This window comes from Scyliorhinus canicula, chromosome 1 (genome assembly GCF_902713615.1).
Source record: "Scyliorhinus canicula chromosome 1, sScyCan1.1, whole genome shotgun sequence".
NCBI classification, from domain to species: domain Eukaryota; kingdom Metazoa; phylum Chordata; class Chondrichthyes; order Carcharhiniformes; family Scyliorhinidae; genus Scyliorhinus; species Scyliorhinus canicula.
Genome location: NC_052146.1, coordinates 70,817,253 through 70,838,525, shown reverse-complemented (window position 1 = coordinate 70,838,525; position 21,273 = coordinate 70,817,253). Strand labels below are relative to the sequence as shown.

Genomic DNA, 21,273 nt, shown 5'->3' with positions numbered 1-21,273 from the left:
TGAGGCGCTTATGGTTTCAAACTTAATACTGCAGACCACTTACTTCAATCTTGAGTGACTTGGGCTCCGTGCAAAGCTCATAATTTAAATGTTGATACATTTACATATTTTTAAATCACTGTTCAATCCACCAAATATAATCTGCACTGTTTGCCTAACACAGAACTAACTCAGTAACACATAACTGAGCTTGTTTCTATGTGGGAGGTGCCTTCTTGGTGCTTTACATGGAATGTTGTAATTCCAACAGGGAAAAACAGATGCAATATTCTATCTTTATTTTATAAAAAAAGAACAAAAAATTTGCCTGTATAAAGTTAAAAGGTACCAAAGGGCGGATTAGGTTTCTGTACATCTCTGCCATGTCCATGGTCGCTCATTAGAATTTCTTTTTTTCCCATTCACACTTTTAACAATGACAGACAGTAAACAAAATGTGTAACTTAGTACATCAGGCAAACAGAAAACTACATCATGAAAAGTCTGAACTCAGCAGTTCATCATCTAACTGAGAAGACTCAAAGTCTGGCAGCTTTCACATCTGTGTTGCTCTTCCCGTTCTGTGGAAAGGAATAGCCAGTAAACTGCTGAGTGTCATACAGCATTGGACTTGGTAGCTTATCGTGGGCAAGGGCTGCAAAGTCACTCTATCTGGTAAGGGGGCAGTGTACTTTACAAGTTGGATAGGGTCTTTAATCTTGGTCGCTTCCAACCAAACTCTGGGTGGAGCATCAGCCCCCTGGTCACCGATATCCTGCAGTACAGCCGTAAATCATCTCTCGTGTGCACAGCACAGCCGCTAGTTGTAAAGTGATGCATTCAGACCTGCAGCGTTGTTTCTGTGAGAACGTCATCACCTGGCGTAGGCCAGCTTGGTGTAACAAAACGTAGACGCATCTCTAAGGCTGAACCTCCAATCCTCAAAAGTCCGTCTCTTCCAAGCTGGGTCACCGGCTGACCACAGCAAATCTCCCAGAGAACTACCACAGTCAGATCTTCAAAGAATTACTGGGTAGTGCTACTTGTCTCTCAGGAGATCCAGCTGGTCCTGATACTCCGTGAAGAGTCTCTGGAATCGGAGGTTCTGTCCAATCACAGGAAGCATCTCCTTTAGAAGTTCTCTCTTCCGCAGTCCCTGCACATGGAATGAAGAAATCTTTCAGACAAAAGCTCAGCAACTGAACTAGCACTGACTCTTGCATGGTTGGTTGGGGAGTCTAGGACTCGAGGATAAAGTCTAAAAATTAAGCATGCAGACCACAGCACCCAATCCCTCAGGGTAACAGCACACACTGCAGCATCAAATCCCTCAGGGTAACAGTGCAAACTGCAGCATACTATCCCTCAGAATAGCACTGCAGCATGCAATCCCTCAGGGTAACAGTGCAAACTGCAGCATGCAATCCCTCAGGGTAACAGTGCAAACTGCAGCATGCAATCCCTCGGGGTAACAGTGCAAACTGCAGCATGCAATCCCTCAGGGTAACAGTGCAGACTGCAGCATACTATCCCTCAGAATAGCACTGCAGCATGCAATCCCTCAGGGTAACAGTGCAGTGCAGCATGCAATTCCTCAGGGTAACAGTGCAAACTGCAGCATGCAATCCCTCAGGGTAACAGTGCAGACTGCAGCATACTATCCCACAGGGTAACAGTGCAGACTGCAGTATACTATCCCTCAGAATAACACTGCAGCATACTATCCCACAGGGTAACAGTGCAGACTGCAGCATACTATCATAGAACATAGAACGATACAACGCAGTACAGGCCCTTCGGCCCACGATGTTGCACCGACATGGGAAGTCAAAAACTAAAGGCCATCTAACCTACATTATGCCATTATCATCCATATGCTTATCCAATAAACTTTTAAATGCCCTCAATGTTGGCGAGGTCACTACTGTTGCAGGTAGGGCATTCCACGGCCTCACCACTCTTTGCGTAAAAAACCTACCTCTGACGTCTGTCCTATATCTATTACCCCTCAATTTAAGGCTATGTCCCCTCGTGCTAGCCACCTCCATCCGCGGGAGAAGGCTCTCACTGTCCACCCTATCTAACCCTCTGATCATTTTGTATGCCTCTATTAAGTCACCTCTTAACCTTCTTCTCTCTAACGAGAACAACCTCAAGTCCATCAGCCTTTCCTCATAAGATTTTCCCTCCATACCAGGCAACACCTGGTAAATCTCCTCTGCACCCGTTCCAAAGCTTCCACGTCCTTCCTATAATGAGGCGACCAGAACTGTACGCAATACTCCAAATGCGGCCGTACCAGAGTTTTGTACAGCTGCAACATGACCTCATGGCTCCGGAACTCAATCCCTCTACCAATAAAGGCCAACACACCATAGGCCTTCTTCACAACCCTATCAACCTGGGTGGCAACTTTCAGGGATCTATGTACATGGACACCGAGATCCCTCTGCTCATCCACACTGCCAAGAATTTTACCATTAGCCAAATATTCCGCATTCCTGTTTTTCTTTCCAAAGTGAATCACCTCACACTTCTCTACATTAAACTCCATTTGCCACCTCTCAGCCCAGCTCTGCAGCTTATCTATGTCCCTCTGTAACCTGCAACATCCTTCCACACTGTCTACAACTCCACCGACTTTAGTATCGTCTGCAAATTTACTCACCCAACCTTCTGTGCCCTCCTCTAGGTCATTTATAAAAATGACAAACAGCAACGGCCCCAGAACAGATCCTTGTGGTACGCCACTCGTAACTGAACTCCATTCTGAACATTTGCCATCAACCACCACCCTCTGTCTTCTTTCAACTAGCCAATTTCTGATCCACATCTCTAAATCACCCTCGATCCCCAGCCTCCGTATTTTCTGCAATAGCCGACCGTGGGGAACCTTATCAAACGCTTTACTGAAATCCATATACACCACATCAACTGCTCTACCCTCGTCTACCTGTTCAGTCACCTTCTCAAAGAACTCGATAAGGTTTGTGAGGCATGACTTACCCTTCACAAAACCATGCTGACTATCCCTAATCATATTATTCCTATCTAGATGATTATAAATCGTATCTTTTATAATCCTCTCCAAGACTTTACCCACAACAGACGTGAGGCTCACCGGCCTATAGTTACCGGGGTTATCTCTACTCCCCTTCTTGAACAAAGGGACCACATTTGCTACCCACCAATCCTCTGGCACTATTCCTGTAGCCAATGATGACATAAAAATCAAAGCCAAAGGCTCAGCAATCTCTTCCCTGGCTTCCCAGAGAATCCTAGGATAAATCCCATCAGGCCCCGGGGACTTATCTATTTTCACCTTGTCCAGAATTGCCAACACTTCTTCCCTACGCACCTCAATGCCATCTATTCTAATAGCCTGGGTCTCAGCATTCTCCTCCACAACATTATCTTTTTCCTGAGTGAATACTGACGAAAAGTATTCATTTAGTATCTCGCTTATCTCCTCAGCCTCCACACACAACTTCCCACCACTGTCCTTGACTGGCCCTACTCTTACCCTAGTCATTCTTTTATTCCTGACATACCTATAGAAAGCTTTTGGGTTTTCCTTGATCCTACCTGCCAAAGAATTCTCATGTCCCCTCCTTGCTCGTCTTAGCTCTCTCTTTAGATCCTTCCTCGCTTCCTTGTAACTATCAAGCGCCCCAACTGAAACTTCACGCCTCATCTTCACATAGGCCTCCTTCTTCCTCTTAACAAGAGATTCCGCTTCTTTGGTAAACCACGGTTCCCTCGCTCTACCCATTCCTCCCTGCCTGACTGGTACGTACTTATCAAGAACACTCAATAGCTGTTCCTTGAACAAGCTCCACATATCCAGTGTGCCAAACCCTTGCAGCCTACTTCTCCAACCTACACATCCTAAGTCATGTCTAATGGCATCATAATTGCCCTTCCCCCAGCTATAACTCTTGCCCTGCGGGGTATACTTATCCCTTTCCATCACTAATGTAAAGGTCACCGAATTATGGTCACTGTTTCCAAAGTGCTCACCTACCTCCAGATCTAACACCTGGCCTGGTTCATTACCCAAAACCAAATCCAATGTGGCCTCGCCTCTTGTTGGCCTGTCAACATATTGTGTCAGGAAACCCTCCTGCACACATTGTACAAAGAACGACCCATCTAATGTACTCGAACTATATCTTTTCCAGTCAATATTTGGAAAGTTAAAGTCTCCCATAACAACTACCCTGTTACTTTCGCTCTTTTCCAGAATCATCTTCGCCATCCTTTCCTCTACATCCCTAGAACTATTAGGTGGCCTATAGAAAACTCCCAACAGGGTGACCTCTCCTTTCCTGTTTCTAACCTCAGCCCATACTACCTCGGAAGAAGAGTCTCCATCTAGCATCCTTTCCGCCACCGTAATACTGTCCTTGACTAGCAGCGCCACACCTCCCCCTCTTTTGCCCCCTTCTCTGAGCTTACTAAAACACGTAAACCCCGGAACCTGCAACAACCATTCCTGTCCCTGCTCTATCCATGTCTCTGAAATGGCCACAACATCGAAGTCCCAGGTACCAACCCATGCTGCCAGTTCCCCTACCTTATTTCGTATACTCCTGGCATTGAAGTAGACACACTTCAAACCACCTACCTGAACACTGGCACCCTCCTGCGAAGTCAAATCTGTGCTCCTGACCTCTATACTCTCAATCTCCCGTACCCCAAAACTATAATCCAGGTTCCCATGCCCCTGCTGAATTAGTTTAAACCCCCCCAAAGAGCACTAACAAATCTCCCCCCCAGGATATTGGTGCCCCTCAGGTTCAGATGTAGACCATCCTGTCTATAGAGGTCCCACCTTCCCCAGAAAGAGCCCCAGTTATCCAGAAATCTGAATCCCTCCCGCCTGCACCATCCCTGTAGCCACGTGTTTAATTGCTCTCTCTCCCTATTCCTCGTCTCACTATCACGTGGCACGGGCAACAACCCAGAGATAACAACTCTGTTTGTTCTCGCTCCCTCAGAATAACACTGCAGCATGCAATCCCTCAGGGTAACAGTGCAGACTGCAGCATACTATCCCTCAGAATAACACTGCAGCATGCAATCCCTCAGGGTAACAGTGCAGACTGCAGCACACAATCCCTCAGAATAACACTGCAGCATGCAATCCCTCAGGGTAACAGTGCAAACTGCAGCATACTATCCCTCAGGGTAACAGTACAGACTGCAGCATACTATCCCTCAGAATAACACTGCAGCATGCAATCCCTCAGGGTAACAGTGCAGACTGCAGCACACAATCCCTCAGAATAACACTGCAGCATGCAATCCCTCAGGGTAACAGTGCAAACTGCAGCATACTATCCCTCAGGGTAACAGTACAGACTGCAGCATACTATCCCTCAGAATAACACTGCAGCATGCAATCCCTCAGGGTAACAGTGCAGTGCAGCATGCAATTCCTCAGGGTAACAGTGCAAACTGCAGCATGCAATCCCTCAGAATAACACTGCAGCATGCAATCCCTCAGGGTAACAGTGCAGACTGCAGCACACAATCCCTCAGAATAACACTGCAGCATGCAATCCCTCAGGGTAACAGTGCAAACTGCAGCATACTATCCCTCAGGGTAACAGTGCAGACTGCAGCATACTATCCCTCAGAATAACACTGCAGCATGCAATCCCTCAGGGTAACAGTGCAAACTGCAGCATGCAATCCCTCAGAATAACACTGCACCATGCAATCCCTCAGGGTAACAGTGCAGACTGCAGCACACAATCCCTCAGAATAATACTGCAGCATGCAATCCCTCAGGGTAACAGTGCAGACTGCAGCACACAATCCCTCAGAATAATACTGCAGCATGCAATCCCTCAGGGTAACAATGCAGACTGCAGCACACCATCCCTCAGAATAACACTGCAGCATGCAATCCCTCAGGGTAACAGTGCAAACTGCAGCATGCAATCCCTCAGAATAACACTGCAGCATGCAATCCCTCAGGGTAACAGTGCAGACTGCAGCACACAATCCCTCAGAATAATACTGCAGCATGCAATCCCTCAGGGTAACAGTGCAGACTGCAGCACACAATCCCTCAGAATAACACTGCAGCATGCAATCCCTCAGGGTAACAGTGCAGACTGCAGCACACAATCCCTCACTCACATTAACGATGCACATTGCAGCAAATTCAATTGATGGCAGCAGAGCCAAACCTTCACCCGCCCATTCCCTGTCACACAATGACTAGGCAGCCTGTATACAGCAGAGATCGCTGAGACAAATGTGGAGTGCTGAGAACAAATTCATTAAAGGTCCATTTTATAAAAGGCAATTTTTTTTCCTATTTTTCTGCTTCCATCCCCACTCTAAATTTTGTCCTCAACTGACGACACCAACGCACCATGGTTCCACTGGCATCTACAGCTCGCAAGAGGCTATTCAAGTGTGGGTCTGCACAGAGAGTTTCAACCATGAGGGTTCCACACTCTTGCTCTCAATACCTGCTCATCTTTCCAGCAGAGTAATCATCAGAAGCAGGAACCCTGTGTGTGATCTTCCCCCTTCCTGGTCAAAGGTAACGGAGCCGACTTGTAAGCCCATAACACGATCCTGCTGAGATCAGCTAACTCTGTACATGTATGCAAGTTTCCTGGTCTGTGCAGATCAGTACTACACTAAAGTGCAATTGCTTACTGAGAAGACAGGATAAAACCGCAGAACATATCAACAGCATTTCAGAAATTGTGTGGGTCAAATAGAATTGTATTGCTTGCAAAATACTGGTCACATTGTTATCATGCACATGGATAAATTCAGACATTCTACATTGTTTTAATGCTGTCATCACATAATGAAGATCTCTGCCTGAAGTGTTAAATTATCTTTCTCCAAGTTGCTGTTTGCACTAGTGCTTACCAATACAGTTGACTCCCACTGGCTACTGGAAGAGTTGTGCACAGGGCCCAGCAAATCTTTGCACAACTCCCTTAATCGAGGCTCAAATCCTGCAATCATAAGTAAGAGTCAATGGGGTATCTGAGCATAAATCAAACCATCAAATCGAAGCATGGAACTGAGGAACTATCCTACCTTCGTTTACTAAATAGCGGGTGTAGATGAGAAGCCAGTGCCGATATTCCTGGCTCGATTTTAGCGTCATTGCGGCCACAACCTGATTCTCTAGATAAGCCAGCGTCGTCCCTCGCTGTAAGAAATGAGGCATCGAGGAGAGTCTAGCAGCCTGGCGTCCAGCACTAGAAAATTCAAAGACTGACTTTACAGCTTGCCAGGAACGAAAGGACAGTCTAGACACAAATTGAGCGGCATGCATGGTAATAACATCCTTTTCCATAAAATTAGACAGGGAAGCATTTTACATGTCTCTGCACACTGGTTTGCCAGATGGAAGGACCTGCCCAGGCTTCAGGCAGGAAAGTGGTTCTTCATCAAGAACCCCCCCCCCCCCCCAGAGTCACCTGTTTTGGGATAGCCTCACCTGGCCCCACCAAAAAATTCACTGCCCCCACCCCCGCCAATCATGGTTCCCCTTTGCTGGGACTGGATATAGTTCCAGCAGTATTCCACTCTGGGTTGTGCTGCTGGGACCACAGAGCTGCCTCCAACCAATTAAAAACTCCTTGGACCTGTTAAATTCTGCCCAAATACTTTAAAACACAGAGAAGGGTCATATTTATACCAGTGTTTCTCCTACATCATCTAAGCCCATCAGAATGTCTTCCTAATTCCATTCTCCCTCCACAAGAAGCTTCTTTAGCTTCTGCTCCAATGCATCTATGCTGCTTATTTCAACTACTCCATGTGGTAGCTAACTTCCTCATACTCCCTAGGAATGGAAGTAAGTGTCTTAAATATCAGCATTATTGAACATACACAGGACCTGGACTTTGGGAGTATAAAACGATAACTCTCATGGTGGCACAACATTGGGGCACTGAGTGGGGATGAGGAATATTCAGGGGAGAACTTCCATCAGGCACTCCAACCATAACTAGCAAGAATAAGACCAGAAATTCTTGATGCATCCTTTGACTTAGAGGTAAGTAACATAAAGCACAGCATTGCCAATGCAATGTTGCATCATACTTCACAGCTTGCTGAGGTGCAAGGTTCATTCAGGATGTTGCCTTTGGCGTTATAGTTTCAGAAATTGGATACATGCATGCACACAATGTAGACCAAACTGTAAACCAATTCAATCTCAATGAGAATAAAAATGCTCATGCTTGAAGAAAATAAATAGAAATTATATTTCTAATCGACGAGTTCTGAAAGGGTAAAAAAAAAATATTTTAAATTATGAATTTGTCCCTTTATTGCATTGATGGGTAGATCAGCAATGTGGCTACTTACTTTATCCCACAACCTTGCACTGTCGCCAGGGGCCCCGAGCATAACATGGCCTCTTGAGAAGTTAAACAACTGCGGTAATCTGCACACTGAACCAGCGAGTCCTGTTTATCTGAGATCAAATTCCTTAAAGATAAAGCAATCCAAATGAGACAAGGGGCCTGAAAGCAAATGTCACAGTCAGAGTTTACTGGACACCCCAAATCACCCCCATTTGGTGTCAGATCATTACAAATTCGCAAAGAACATGGAAAGTAATGTACAATGATCGGAAGTTTGACTCACACAAATAGGTTATTATACAGGAGTCTGCCTCCCATCTGTATACTGTGCTGGTAGTATTTCCAGTAATGATAATTGGTATTAATGTTAGCTTTGTCATCTCACCGTTTAGGTTTTGGATGTAATAAGAGTCCTACGGTGGGTTGCATCTACACATATCTGGTATGACCAAGCCCTCCAGTGCACTACTGTATCAATTTAGCCCACAATACTGACAGCCCTAGAGTACAGTGTGGCTCTTGAGAACCGAGTGTGGCAGCAGTTCAGGAGTTTTCATTATTATTTGTGACCAAAGCACTACATCCATCCTTTACTCTTTTCAAGCTCCAGCAACATTAAAAATTCTCAAGGACGCAGGAATCACACACAATTACATATACTCGCCAGGCTATTATGAACACTCAGTTACATGAAAACTAACTTGCTTGGCCCGCATTGAGCAGATCGGTCGGTGCAAACTACTTGCAACTGGAAGGATGGGCAAGTTCAAACTGGCAAACATTTTACAGCAGCTACCAGGTGGTTTTACTGCCAGTTACCTCCTATTATGTACATTAACAATCTGTAAAAACCTTGGAAAATCCCACTCGGGTTTCCTATTGTTGATACAGGTCACAGTAAGAAACCGAGCCAATACTGCACATTTAAATATTAATTGCTTTCAGCTTTCTGGAATGAAATATTACTCAATGACACGCATGTACTAAACAGAAAAGACAGTGAAACTCATTTGCATTCGACAATCCAATCATGTTCAACCAAAGGCACCTTTGGAAGTGGCCATGGAATAGATTGTATCTGTACACCATGACTTGTACGCAAACTATAGAGTGCGCTGGTGCTTCCTCTGAGAGTATCCGGTGTAGTGAAACTACACAGAAAGATCAGTTTGTTATCTTTACAAACAGCACCCTACTGCTGACCACAAAGTGGAGCATTTATACCGAGGGGATCTCCCAGGCACACAAGGTATCTAAATCAGATTTTAAAAAATACTCCAGTGTGCTATTTATGATGTCTGACTGACACCTTTGGTCTATTTGAAAGTACAGTTTGGTTACACTTCCAGTTAGTCAAATCAGTTAATTAATTTCAGTTTGATATTTTCAGATTTGCTCAGGTTAATTCATCTCAAGATTTACCTAATGCAATTTAAAATGATTAAGTGCATTAAAAAAGCTTTTAAAAAAGGAAATAAAAGGGAAGCAAAAATGCTGGAACTGCTCAGCAGTTCTTTAAAACAAAAAGGACTTGGTCTGACCGCTCTGATGCCAATTGTGAAATTCAGCTCTGCTCTCAAAGCAGTTCCTCAAAGCAGAGGAGCCTCATTACAAAGTTTTGACTCAAAACGCTGAAGGCAGTCTGTCACCAGGGAGGATGACTTTCTTCCTAACAAAACGATCATGGGTATGATCACTAACTAGTCTGACCATCATTCAAAACACCCAGGTGCTCAGAGGAGCCATGTCGAATTGTTGTGCATCGTCTCTCTGAATTAAAATGAATGACCAAAAGGGAATTGGGTATATACTTGGAACGGCAAAATTTTACATGGCTATGGAGAAAAAGTGGGTCCAATTGGATAGTTCTTTCAGAGTCAGCACAGGCATGGTAGGCTGAATGGTCTGCTTCTGTTCTGAAAGATTCGCCAGACGGAAATTAGAAATTCCAGTGGTCCCAAACACCATACCCAGAACACCGCACTATTCACTCACCCACCGCAATGCAGCTCCAAGTTATAATACCAATTTCACTGTTCATTGAAGTGTTGCTATATTCACTGCCACATTATAATGTTACAGTCATCACTGAGCATATAGAGTGCATTATTTTATATACAGAAGTTGAATGATAGGATTCAGTTTACCAAAAATAGATGTACATTTAATGTCAGTGCTGCCCCTAAACTTTATTAATCGTTCACAATCCTCTTATATAATTTGATCCTTTGTTAACCCTCTCCACACTAATGAATACAGTCTGAACATTTCAGGTTCCTCTGATCCCTGCATTATAGAAAAAGCAAAACTGCATCTTCTTCATGGCAGTGCCCTTCTATAATGGCGACATTTGATGAAGTTGGATGTATACAATTCACTCAGCCTGCTGACTGACATGTGTCCGACAACACTTGGGGTTTCATTTTTAGCAAACTAATGAGTCCCATGGCAAATTTTACTTTGAAACTGCATAACATGTTAGTATTTGTGTGTGGCATTCATTAGTCCCTCACAAGATTAATTTGTTACTGTGTTAAAAATAACGCCTGGTACGCATACAGTACATATAATCGCATCTCCTAAATTGCAAAGTGAAGATTTATATGTCTGGGGAAGTTCTATGTCAAGGTTAACAATCCATTCATCGGCTTCTGCTGATGCAGTGTGAATGGTTGTGATAAGGAAAGAATCTCTCAGGATAGAAGTTCAGTATGTGGACAATGGCCTAATTTGGATGACCACAGTCACAATTTGAGCTGGTCTTCATGTTCCATTTGTCGAGCAAGCAGAGACATCTTCTCTGGTCTGTCTTCAAGCAGCTGCAGGTTTTAAATTGAAGGTTGATACCTGGGGCTTCACCACTTTGGACAGTTATTAGGTTGTGGTTGGTGATTTTTTGCTGTCAACCAGGAGGTACAGCATCCCCTTATGTGGCCCCGGATCCAATTTTCAAAATGCCAGTCAAACAGAAAAGCTTCATTGAAGGAATCAGCATGAACTGCTCCTCCAATTTACAGGCTACTTCTTTCCCATGGTTGCTGCTGATAGGCACCGCAAATATGAGGGAGTATGAATCAGTGGTTCAAAGAGCAATGGAAACTATCGGTAGTGAGTTTGGGGCACGGGATCCTGGGAGGCCGAGGCTCCGGGGCCGGGGCAGCATGGCTGGCAAATGCACCAAAGGGGGGAAAAAAGAGAGCACATACTTCCATGGGGGAACAAGTGCGCGCGCGGGCGCGGAAGGTTAGTGCGAGTGCGGGGGGGGGGGGGGGGGGCAGGGAAGGGGAGCAAGTGTGTGAAGGGAGAAAATGAGCATGAGTCGGCGGGCGCGAGGGGAGTCGGCGGGCGGGGAGCCAGAGCACGCGCGGGGAGTCAGGGGGCGCGCGGGGAGTCAGGGGGCGCGCGGGGAGTCAGGGGGCGCGCGGGGAGTCAGGGGGCGCGCGGGGAGTCAGGGGGCGCGCGGGGAGTCAGGGGGCGTGCGGGGAGTCAGGGGGCGCGCGGGGAGTCAGGGGGCGCGCGGGGAGTCAGGGGGCGCGAGGGGAGGCAGAGCGCGCGAGGGGAGGCAGAGCGCGCGAGGGGAGGCAGAGCGCGCGAGGGGAATAAGAGCACACAAGGGGATTGAGTCTGAGATGGCAGTGAGAGGGTGAGAGAGAGAGAGGGTGTTGGGGGGAGGGGGAGGGGGTGAGAGTGTGGGGATAGAATCTGTCCATAAATCTGACTCATTCGCAGTATCAAGGTTCTCACACACCCACCATCATGCACTCTCATCCACTCTCAATCTGGGCGAGGGTAACTAAGTGAGTATCCTGGCCCTGGGATTGAGCCAGAAACACACTTTCATCTATCGCACGGTGATACAGTACTCTTCTTTATTACACTTTATTTTTGCTCAGAAATGTGTTTGTTTTTTGATTAATGTGTGAACTGTACACAATTTACTTTGGAGGGAGTCAGTTTGATTGGTTAACTGGCAATAGGTGGGTTGGCCAGAGACAGTGTTCTGCCTGACAACGGTGTCAGTGATTGGTGCCTGCGTGATGCTGTCTGACAGAACTTTAACAGAAGTGCTTAAACATTGGAAGTGAAAGGAACTCTCTCTCCCTCTCTCCCTCCTGCTTTCTGAAGCAAAAGAACTGCTCGATTGTTCTGAATACAGAGTGCCGAGCACATCCGTTGCTGTGAACCTGAAAGATGCTGAGTCTGCAGAGAAAGTAGCACCAAAATGAAAGCCTGAGCTTCAGAAAGATATTAACTGGAAGCAGACTGCATCAAAGATCCTTATCCTATTATTTTTATTCATATTTTCTTTCTATTTCCACCACCTTTTCCCCTCTGTGTTGTTTGTCTGTGCATGAAAATGAATGAAATGAAAATCGCTTATTGTCACAAGTAGGCTTCAATGAAGTTACTGTGAAAAGCCCCTAGTCGCCACATTCCGGCGCCTGTTCGGGGAGGCTGGTACGGGAATTGAACCATGCTGTTGGCCTGCCGTGGTCTGCATTCAAAGCCAGCTATTTAGAGAGTGGATAAGTTAGGAAGTGGGGTGGGGTTTGAGAAAAGGACAGTAGATAGTCAGTTACATTTTCTCTCCATTTAATGATAAATCTTGTGTTTTAAAATTACAAACCTGGTGACTGTAGTTTATTGAGCTCAACCAAGGATCTCAAGTATTTTTTGTGTTGCGACTTCGGGTCAAGTGGGAATAACCGCCCACTAGCTCAAGTGTGTTGTAAAATCATTACAGTGCAGAAGGAGGCCATTCGGCCCATCGGGTTTACACTGATCCCCTGACCCCCCCACCCCATCCCTGTCACCTCACCTAATCCTATAGGGCAATTTAGCATGGCCAATCCACCTAACCTGCACATCTTTGGAGCACCCGGAGAAAACCCACGCGAACACAGGAAGAAAGTGCAAACTCCACACAGACGGTGACCCAAGGCTGGAATTGAACCCAGGTCCCTGGCGCTATGAGGCAGGAGTGCTAACCACTGTGCCACCGTGCTGCCCATGCAAAGTGCGTGGACTTTTGGAAGTCCTGTATCAATAGGAGTGCTTTTGTTAGCTGTTGGCCAGTGATGTTCTTTGAGAGATTGTTTTCCCTGTGGATATCAGGAGGTTTAATGTGTGCTACCAAAGGAAGCAACGCAAGCTGTGTTGGTCTGAATGTTCCAGAAATAATCCTGATCGCCTCCCAAAGTTGATATCTTCCTCATTTGTGTGGCAGCTCATGAACCTGGTTGAGCAGCACTTCTCTGCTGCAGGGTAGAACAGGGCCATGTAGCAGTGTTGGTTCTGTTGCTCCAGGTGGTACCCACCAGTTTCTAAATGTGATTCACTTTTTAGGAGGGACACAGCATCATTTGTCTGGCCCACCTGTTAAAGCAAGTTCCTGAACTTGAAAACCTGCAAACTAATGTTGTCAAGAAGGCGACAGAACCATGAACACCAGGCTCTCAGTCCAAAGGTAAAAACGCTCTGAAAATAGAGTAGGTGACAACTGGATACTATGCAATATGAGGTAACTGAAGGAATGTTAAAAGGCTTTCTAAGCAGTAAGAGACAACAAAGTGCAAGAGTGGTAGGAGGACATTCCAGACTGTGAAGCAAATGAAGTTGAAGGGACTTGCATTGAACATGGACAAGAGGGGCATACACAAAGGATGTGTGTACCAGAAGAATGGAGGGGCACATGCTCACACAATGGAATGGGCAAGCTTGCAAGTTGGAGATGTGGAGGGACCTGTAAATGGCAACAAAAGTTTTGAATTTGATCACTGAGGGAATAGGAACCAATGGCCAAGAAGGGGTCGGGAATCAGTGCAGGTTGCCTGCTTTTGAACAATTTACAGTTTCCAAAGGAGGATAGTCAGGAAATCAGTGAGGACTGATTGGCAGCTTAGTGGTGTCATAGACACCAATAAGGGTTTCAGAGGCAAAAGGAGCAAGTTAATGATGAAGGCAGGTGATATTGTGTGACGGAAACACGCTATCTGGATGGTGGGGTGAATGTGGGTTTGAAGTTCAGTTCTCAAGGTTAAGCAGACACTGAAGACACTGTGCACAGTTAAAACTCACATTAGGGAAGAAGGATGGAATTGGGCTTTAGGGTGAAGAATATTTGGTGAGAGCCGAACAGATTGGCTTTAGTTTCCCAGAACACACTTTTTTTTTAAAAAATGAACACATGTGAAATAATGACAGTGGAGTCAAGGATTATGGTAACAAGGTACAACATTCATGAGATAATCTCGATGAAGGAAAACTGTATGGAACCCTTTCTTTCTTTTCCTTCACTGATCAACAAAATCTCCACTTCCTAGCCAGGCAGAATCCCTTTGAATCAGGAGGTGCTATTTGATCCATGACTAAAAGAAAATGCAAAGGTTGCCCATGAGCAGAGCATCAGGCAAGGTTCATCTTTTCACCAGTCAAACCACAATTCCTTACCATGTGCATAGGGAAGTGTTGAAGCAGTATGACTTGCCATTAGACAGAGTGACCACTGGGACACCATGGTGTGTAAGCAGCGATTGTGTTATAGTGGTATCGTTACCTATGAATAAAAGGTGAGAGTATATTAAAGCTCAGTCGCCAATTGCATCATAATATACAGCTTCCAAAGCCAGAGACTAGACCAGCACGTTTTGCACAGCATGCAGGATTATTACAATGCATTCATCATATAGTATACTGTATTACCCATACGCACGGATGACATTCAGTAATATACCACCCTTGGTCAGTACATTCTGCTACACAGCAGGGCGGCTTTAGAACAGTGGGCTAGACAGCTGGTTTGTGGTGCAGATCAAGGCCAGCAGCACAGGTTCAATTCCCGTACCAGCTGAGAATTCTGACTTGGAGCTTTTCACAGTAACTTCATTGCAGTGTTAATGTAAGCCTACTTGTGCCAATAAAGATTATTTACATTTACAGCATCCGATGCTCGGGATTACAGTATATTTTATAATCATAGATCATAAAATTTACAGTGCAGAAGGAGGCCATTCGGCCCATCGAGTCTGCACCGGCTCTTGGAAAGAGCACCCTACCCAAGGTCAACACCTCCACCCATCCCAATAACCCAACCCAACACTAAGGGCAATTTTGGACACTAAGGGCGATTTATCATGGCCAATCCACCTAACCTGCACATCTTTGGACTGTGGGAGGAAATCGGAGCACCCGGAGGAAACCCACGCACACACGGGGAGGATGTTCAGACTCCGCACAGACAGTGACCCAAGCCGGAATCGAACCTGGGACCGTGGAGCTGTGAAGCCATTGTGCTATCCACAATGCTACCGTGCTGCCTTTGGTCTGAGATTACAGTAAATTCTGTAATATAACATTTGTGCATTTGGATTTACTCTGCGTCCTATAATACAGCAGCGTTTGTTATTGAATCCAACATGCTTTATAATCCATCACCCTGCCTCAAGAATTATGCAATCTTCAAGTATAAAATCCTGACAGCAATGGTATCATGGATTTTACATGATGTTTGGTATATTTAGTCACCGCTCCTCAGAGTGTACAAGGGTTCAAATTCACACACTGCCTTATACCAGTTCTCCACCACAGCATATAGCAAGTGACTACAATATAGCTTCACTTTTACAACTGGTGGTGAGTTTGGAAACGATTCCCATTCCAGTTAGGGAAATAAATCGCCAAACTAAATTACAAGAATAATTTAGTTTTGTGGAGAAGATCGTGGCAGTTAAAAATAAATTGCAGATGAAACTATTGGTGGTTAGCATATCAAAGAACAAAGAGCAATACAGCACAGCAACCAGCCCTTCGGCCCTCCAAGCCTGTACCGGTCGTGATACCTCCCTTACCCATCTTATCCATGTATTCGTCAAGATGCCTTTTGAACGCTATTAATGTATATGCTTCCACAGCCTCTCCTGGCAATGCATTCCAGGCACTCACCACCGTCTACGTAAAAAAACTGCCTCGCACATCTCCTCTAAACTTTGCCCCATGGACCTTAAACCTATGCCCTCTGGTGACTGACCCCTCCACGCTGGGAAAGAGTGCCTGCCCATCCACTCTATCCATGCCCCTTATAATCACTGTGGCACTGAAGGAGCTACTCAGCATTATAATGGAAATTCTTCTCTATGATGCCCTTTGTAATTCTGCTGCAACCTTTATGATAATGACCAGTGACAAACCACAAATTGTTTCAAATACAACTTTTTTTAAAAACTGGCACATCTCCGCCACAAAAGAAAACCATCTCCGTGGTTTGATTTAGTTTTTGTGTTCTTACTGTGACCCCTCTTCTTTGGCTGGTTTAATGAAAATTCAGTTTTGACCTTAAAAATGAAGTCTTTCCTGAATCTTTACGGCTCCAAAAATAAGTGTTTGCATTTATATATTTATGACCTCAGGATGCCTCAAAGCATTTCACAGCCAACCAAGTATTTTTGACATGTAGTCACTGTTACAATGTGCGAAAGGCGGTAGCCAATTTGCAGGGTCCCACAAGCAGCAAAATAGTAATGTCCAAATAATGTTTTTTGTGATATTGATTGAAGGATAAATATTGGCCAGAACAGCTGAGAAGCTCCCTGCTCTTCTTTGAAGATTGTCTTGGAATCTTTTACGGCCACCTGTGAGAGCAGTGGAGCCTCAGTTTAACATATTATCCAAACGATGGCACCTCCAATAGTGCAGCACTCCCTCAGTCTTGCACTGGGATGTCAGCCTAGATTTTTGTACTCAGGCCGGAAAGGTGGGGGGCAAACCTCTGACTAGGAGACAAGATTATTACTAATTGAGTTTACAACTGACAAAGGAGAGTACAAAGAGCATAATCAAGAGTTCCTGTCAACTCCCCATTTAATTTACATAATGTGCAGTGACATAATGAGTAATCTGTACCCAAAGAAAAATCGGTCTCTGCATGCAAAATGCCAAATGATGGGCACATGTCATTTATCGCTTTCAAAGAAAATCATTTCTGAAGTAACTGAAGTAATTCTTGTCCTAAGACATAAATTTAATACAAACACACACTTGAATTTATGAGTTCACGGTTAGCTTTCAGGACCAATACTAAATGCTGTTGGTGTAGGTGATCAAGGGTCTTACTGTGGTGTTGTGCAGGGAATTTAAGTGTTCTGGGTGAGCATTTCTGGAACTGTACCCACCTCCCCCTGCCCCTCCCATGAACATATAGGCCTTATTATTATCCCACAAAGAGTTCTAACTGCTCCAAAATGACCATTTATTTTGATAAATTGTAGTTGCAGTTGCAATGGAAGAAACACAGCAGCCAATTGTCACACAGCTACGTCCTTCAAGCAGCAATAAGGTCATGACCAGATCATTTGTTTTATTGCTGTTGTTTGAGGGATAAATACTAGACAGGACTTCAAGGAAAACTCTAATTTTTTTAGCTTTGTCTTATTATGAAGTGTTTCTGCTCTGAAAGGCTGGTGAAAATGGTTGTAATTCACATGCCTGCTAATTAACCGTGACGTGGAGGGTAAAAAGTGTTTTCTTTTCTCAAGCTTAATTTGATTGCTCGGAAACAGATGTACAGGAAAAGACTAAAAGGAACTGATACTGCACTGACAGAAAAAGACACAAACATTTTATTTTAAGTTGTCAAAGCCCCAGCCAGCTTTTAGTACAAACCAGGTGCAACTGACAAACAGCCCAGTGAAGGTTCGATAGTCTCATATTTGCATTGTATAATTGTGCATTAGAAATTTACAAGAATTTAACCAGTTTAAGGACATTATAAAAGCAGATGTATGGTAAAAGCTATTTTAGGTTATCTGTAGTTAAGGGACAAGGAATTAAAAGAGGAGTCGCACATGTCCAATTCATCCCGATTACCTACCACCTTAACTTCACATTGTTTTGTTTGTCTAAAAAGATCAGCCAAAGGGGAGAGATGATAGTCAGTGCAAGTACCATGTTTGGACAGTTCAAAGCTATGTACTGCTAACAACAGTGTAACAAGTGGGTAGTGTTCAGATAACAAGTGCTAGTCTATATACAGGTCACCAAAAGACCAATTTATTTCTTTCTGCTCTCTACAATTATATGCAGTTCCCGTAGAAGCACAGTACAGGAGTAATAGGGAACAATTCACTCCTGTCTAGAATTGTAAGGCTCATCTGTGTCTCATCATCAGCTTCTGCACACTTGCTCCAGGATAAAAGGAGCATTTTGTTCCCTCCTGGCACTATGAGATACAATTCTCCTGGCAACAACTCCTGAACACATGAAATATTACTGCCAGAAGCTTTGCTTATACCGTAAGAGATAAATGATTTAAACAGAACAAATTGTCTTGCTACGGAATAATCTTGTAGATAAACATTGTATAATTACAGAAAATGGGTCTGCAGGTTCCTGGTGCGAGTGTGAATTGCAATGTCTGCAGGCGTCATATAGCTGTACTGCATTGACTGTCATTGATTTGGATGGGACAGAAATGGTGTCTCAAGGATTGTTTCAGATCCATGAGGAAAATGGAAGCAGATCCTTGCCTCACAAATTTGATTGAATTCTTTGAGCAGGCAACTAAGTGAGTAGATGAAGGTAGAGCAGTTGATGTCGTATACATGGATTTTAGTAAGGCGTTTGATAAGGTTCCCCATGGTCGGCTTATGAAGAAAGTAAGGAGGTGTGGGATAGAGGGAAATTTGGCCAATTGATTAAGTAACTGGCTGTCATATAGAAGACAGAGGGTGGTGGTGGATGGAAATTTTTCAGACTGGAGACCAGTTACCAGCGGTGTACCACAGAGATCAGTGCTTGGTCCTCGGCTATTTGTGATTTTTATCAATGACTTGGAGGAGGGGGCTGAAGGGTGGGTCAGTAAATTTGCTGATGACACCAAGATTGGTGGAGTAGTGGATGAGGTGTGAGGTGGAGGGCTGTTGTAGGCTGCAAAGAGACATTGATAGGATGCAGAGCTGGGCCGAAAAATGGCAGATGGAGTTTAACCCTGATAAGTGCAAGGTGATTCATTTTGGTAGAAAAAATTTGAATGTGGATTACAGGGTCAACAGCAAGGTTCTGAGGAATGTGGAGGAACAAAGAGATCTTGGGGTTCATGTCCACAGATCTCTGAAGTGCCACTCAAGTGGATGGAGCCGTGAAGAAGGCTTATAGTGTGTTAGCGTTTATTAACAGGGGACTTGAGTTTAAGAGCCACGGTGTTATGCTGCAACTGTACATGGTGAGACCACATTTGGAGTATTGTGTGTAGTTCTGGTCACCTCACTATAGGAAGGATGTGGAAGCATTGGAAAGGGTGCAAAGGAGATTTACCTGGATGCTGCCTGGTTTGCAGGGTAGGTCTTATGAGGAAAGGTTGAGGGAGCTAGGGCTTTTCTCTTTGGAGTGGAGGAGGATGAGAGGCGACTTAATAGAGGTTTATAAGATGATGAGGGGGATAAATAGAGTGGACATTCAGAGACTATTTCCTCGGGTGGATGTAGCTGTTATAAGGGGGCATAACTATAAGGTTCAGGGTGGGAGATATAGGAGGAATGTCCGAGGTAGGTTCTTTACTCAGAGAGTGGTTCGGGTGTGGAATGGACTGCCTGCTGTGATAGTGGAGTCGGACACTTTACAAACTTTCAAGCGGTTATTGGATAGGCACATGGAGCACACCAGAACGACAGGGAGTGGGATAGCTTGATCTTGGTTTCGGACAATGCTCGGAACAACATCGAGGGCCAAAGGGCCTGTTCTGTGCTGTACTGTACTGTTCTATGATCCCTATGGTACGTTCTTGAATGAATCCAGGAAAAAAAACAAAGGGTTGTTAAAATGTGGAATGTAGACCATGGGTTATAGACTCAGTTGAGATGTTTATGATGGGCAAAATATATTTCCATGTGCCAATACGGAAATTTCAATGCTTTTAGTTAGTATGAAGACTGCCTTTTCACTAAATTATAAAATAACCAAGAGGCAGTCTTCAGGAAAAATGACTGATTAAAATAAAATCCAAATGCTGACCGTTACACCATATAAATAAAGAAGTTTTATTCCATACAAGATTATTGGACATGGAACTATTTCAGACCCTATATATTTCCACAAAACAACTACAATTCACTTTCATCTTTGCAACACTATCCACACTTAACTTACTGCAGCCTTTTTTGCCATTCGATATTAAATGTACATTTCTATCATCTTCAGACTTGACTACTTCAATGATCTTCCTTTTCCACAATGAGTCCCACTTGTCCATCATCTTTGCCCTGTCAACCTACCATTAGTTCCCTGACCTCCCCAACACATTTAAGTTTATGATTATCGTCTTGGTCTTTGCTGCCAGCCATCTCCGGAGCTTGATTTAGCACTTTGTTCCATACCAAATGCAAATCTGACTCTGGCCTTTATATGCACACCTTCTTTGCCCACTGCCTTTGGCTGCCCGGATCCTACTCTTTAACATACACTCCCTACAACTCTCAGTATCTTTATCTCTCTTACCTACTTTAAAACCCATCCCTTCAGCCAAGGTTCTGGTTACTCCTAATTGGTCCTTTCCTGAATCAGTGTCCGTTTCCTTTACTGTGAACTACTACAGGAAACCCATTCTGTTAAAGGGGCTATATAAATTCAGATTGTCGTATCTGTTTTTGATGGTTAACCTGCGGAGACTGCCGCCCAGTCATAAAGATGAAGGCAAATACTGTAAATTACCCAAACTGTATATTACTGAAGATGCAAATGTACTAAAAGATATTTAAAAATGGACAAGAAACTGGATTTTTAAAAAGATGAACAACAGCAATGGTTAACAAAACAGCAGAGCAGGGTTAATTATCTGAATGGTTTAACCCTGTTCATAAATAAAGCTGCAACTTTACAACATTAGCTCAAAGACCTGTATGAATATAGAGCATTAACATGATTGTTGAGAAGTCCCTTCTCCTGAGAT

The 21,273-nt window shown here is 44.4% G+C and overlaps 1 protein-coding gene across 2 annotated transcripts in view; it reads right to left on the bottom strand.

Annotated features, from left to right (window-relative positions):
• Positions 1–261: 261 nt before the first annotated feature.
• Positions 262–21,273, bottom strand: part of LOC119963680 (protein HIRA) — a 140,061-nt gene continuing 119,049 nt past the window's right edge. For both annotated transcript variants that reach the window (XM_038792998.1, XM_038793005.1), the window contains 5 exons: positions 14,787–14,892; positions 8,338–8,460; positions 7,057–7,220; positions 6,883–6,971; positions 262–1,135 (listed from right to left, as the gene is read on the bottom strand). In XM_038792998.1, the coding sequence (XP_038648926.1) occupies positions 1,019–1,135; positions 6,883–6,971; positions 7,057–7,220; positions 8,338–8,460; positions 14,787–14,892 (599 nt within the window). In that variant the 3' untranslated portion in view covers positions 262–1,018. The remainder of the gene's footprint in view (positions 1,136–6,882; positions 6,972–7,056; positions 7,221–8,337; positions 8,461–14,786; positions 14,893–21,273) is intronic.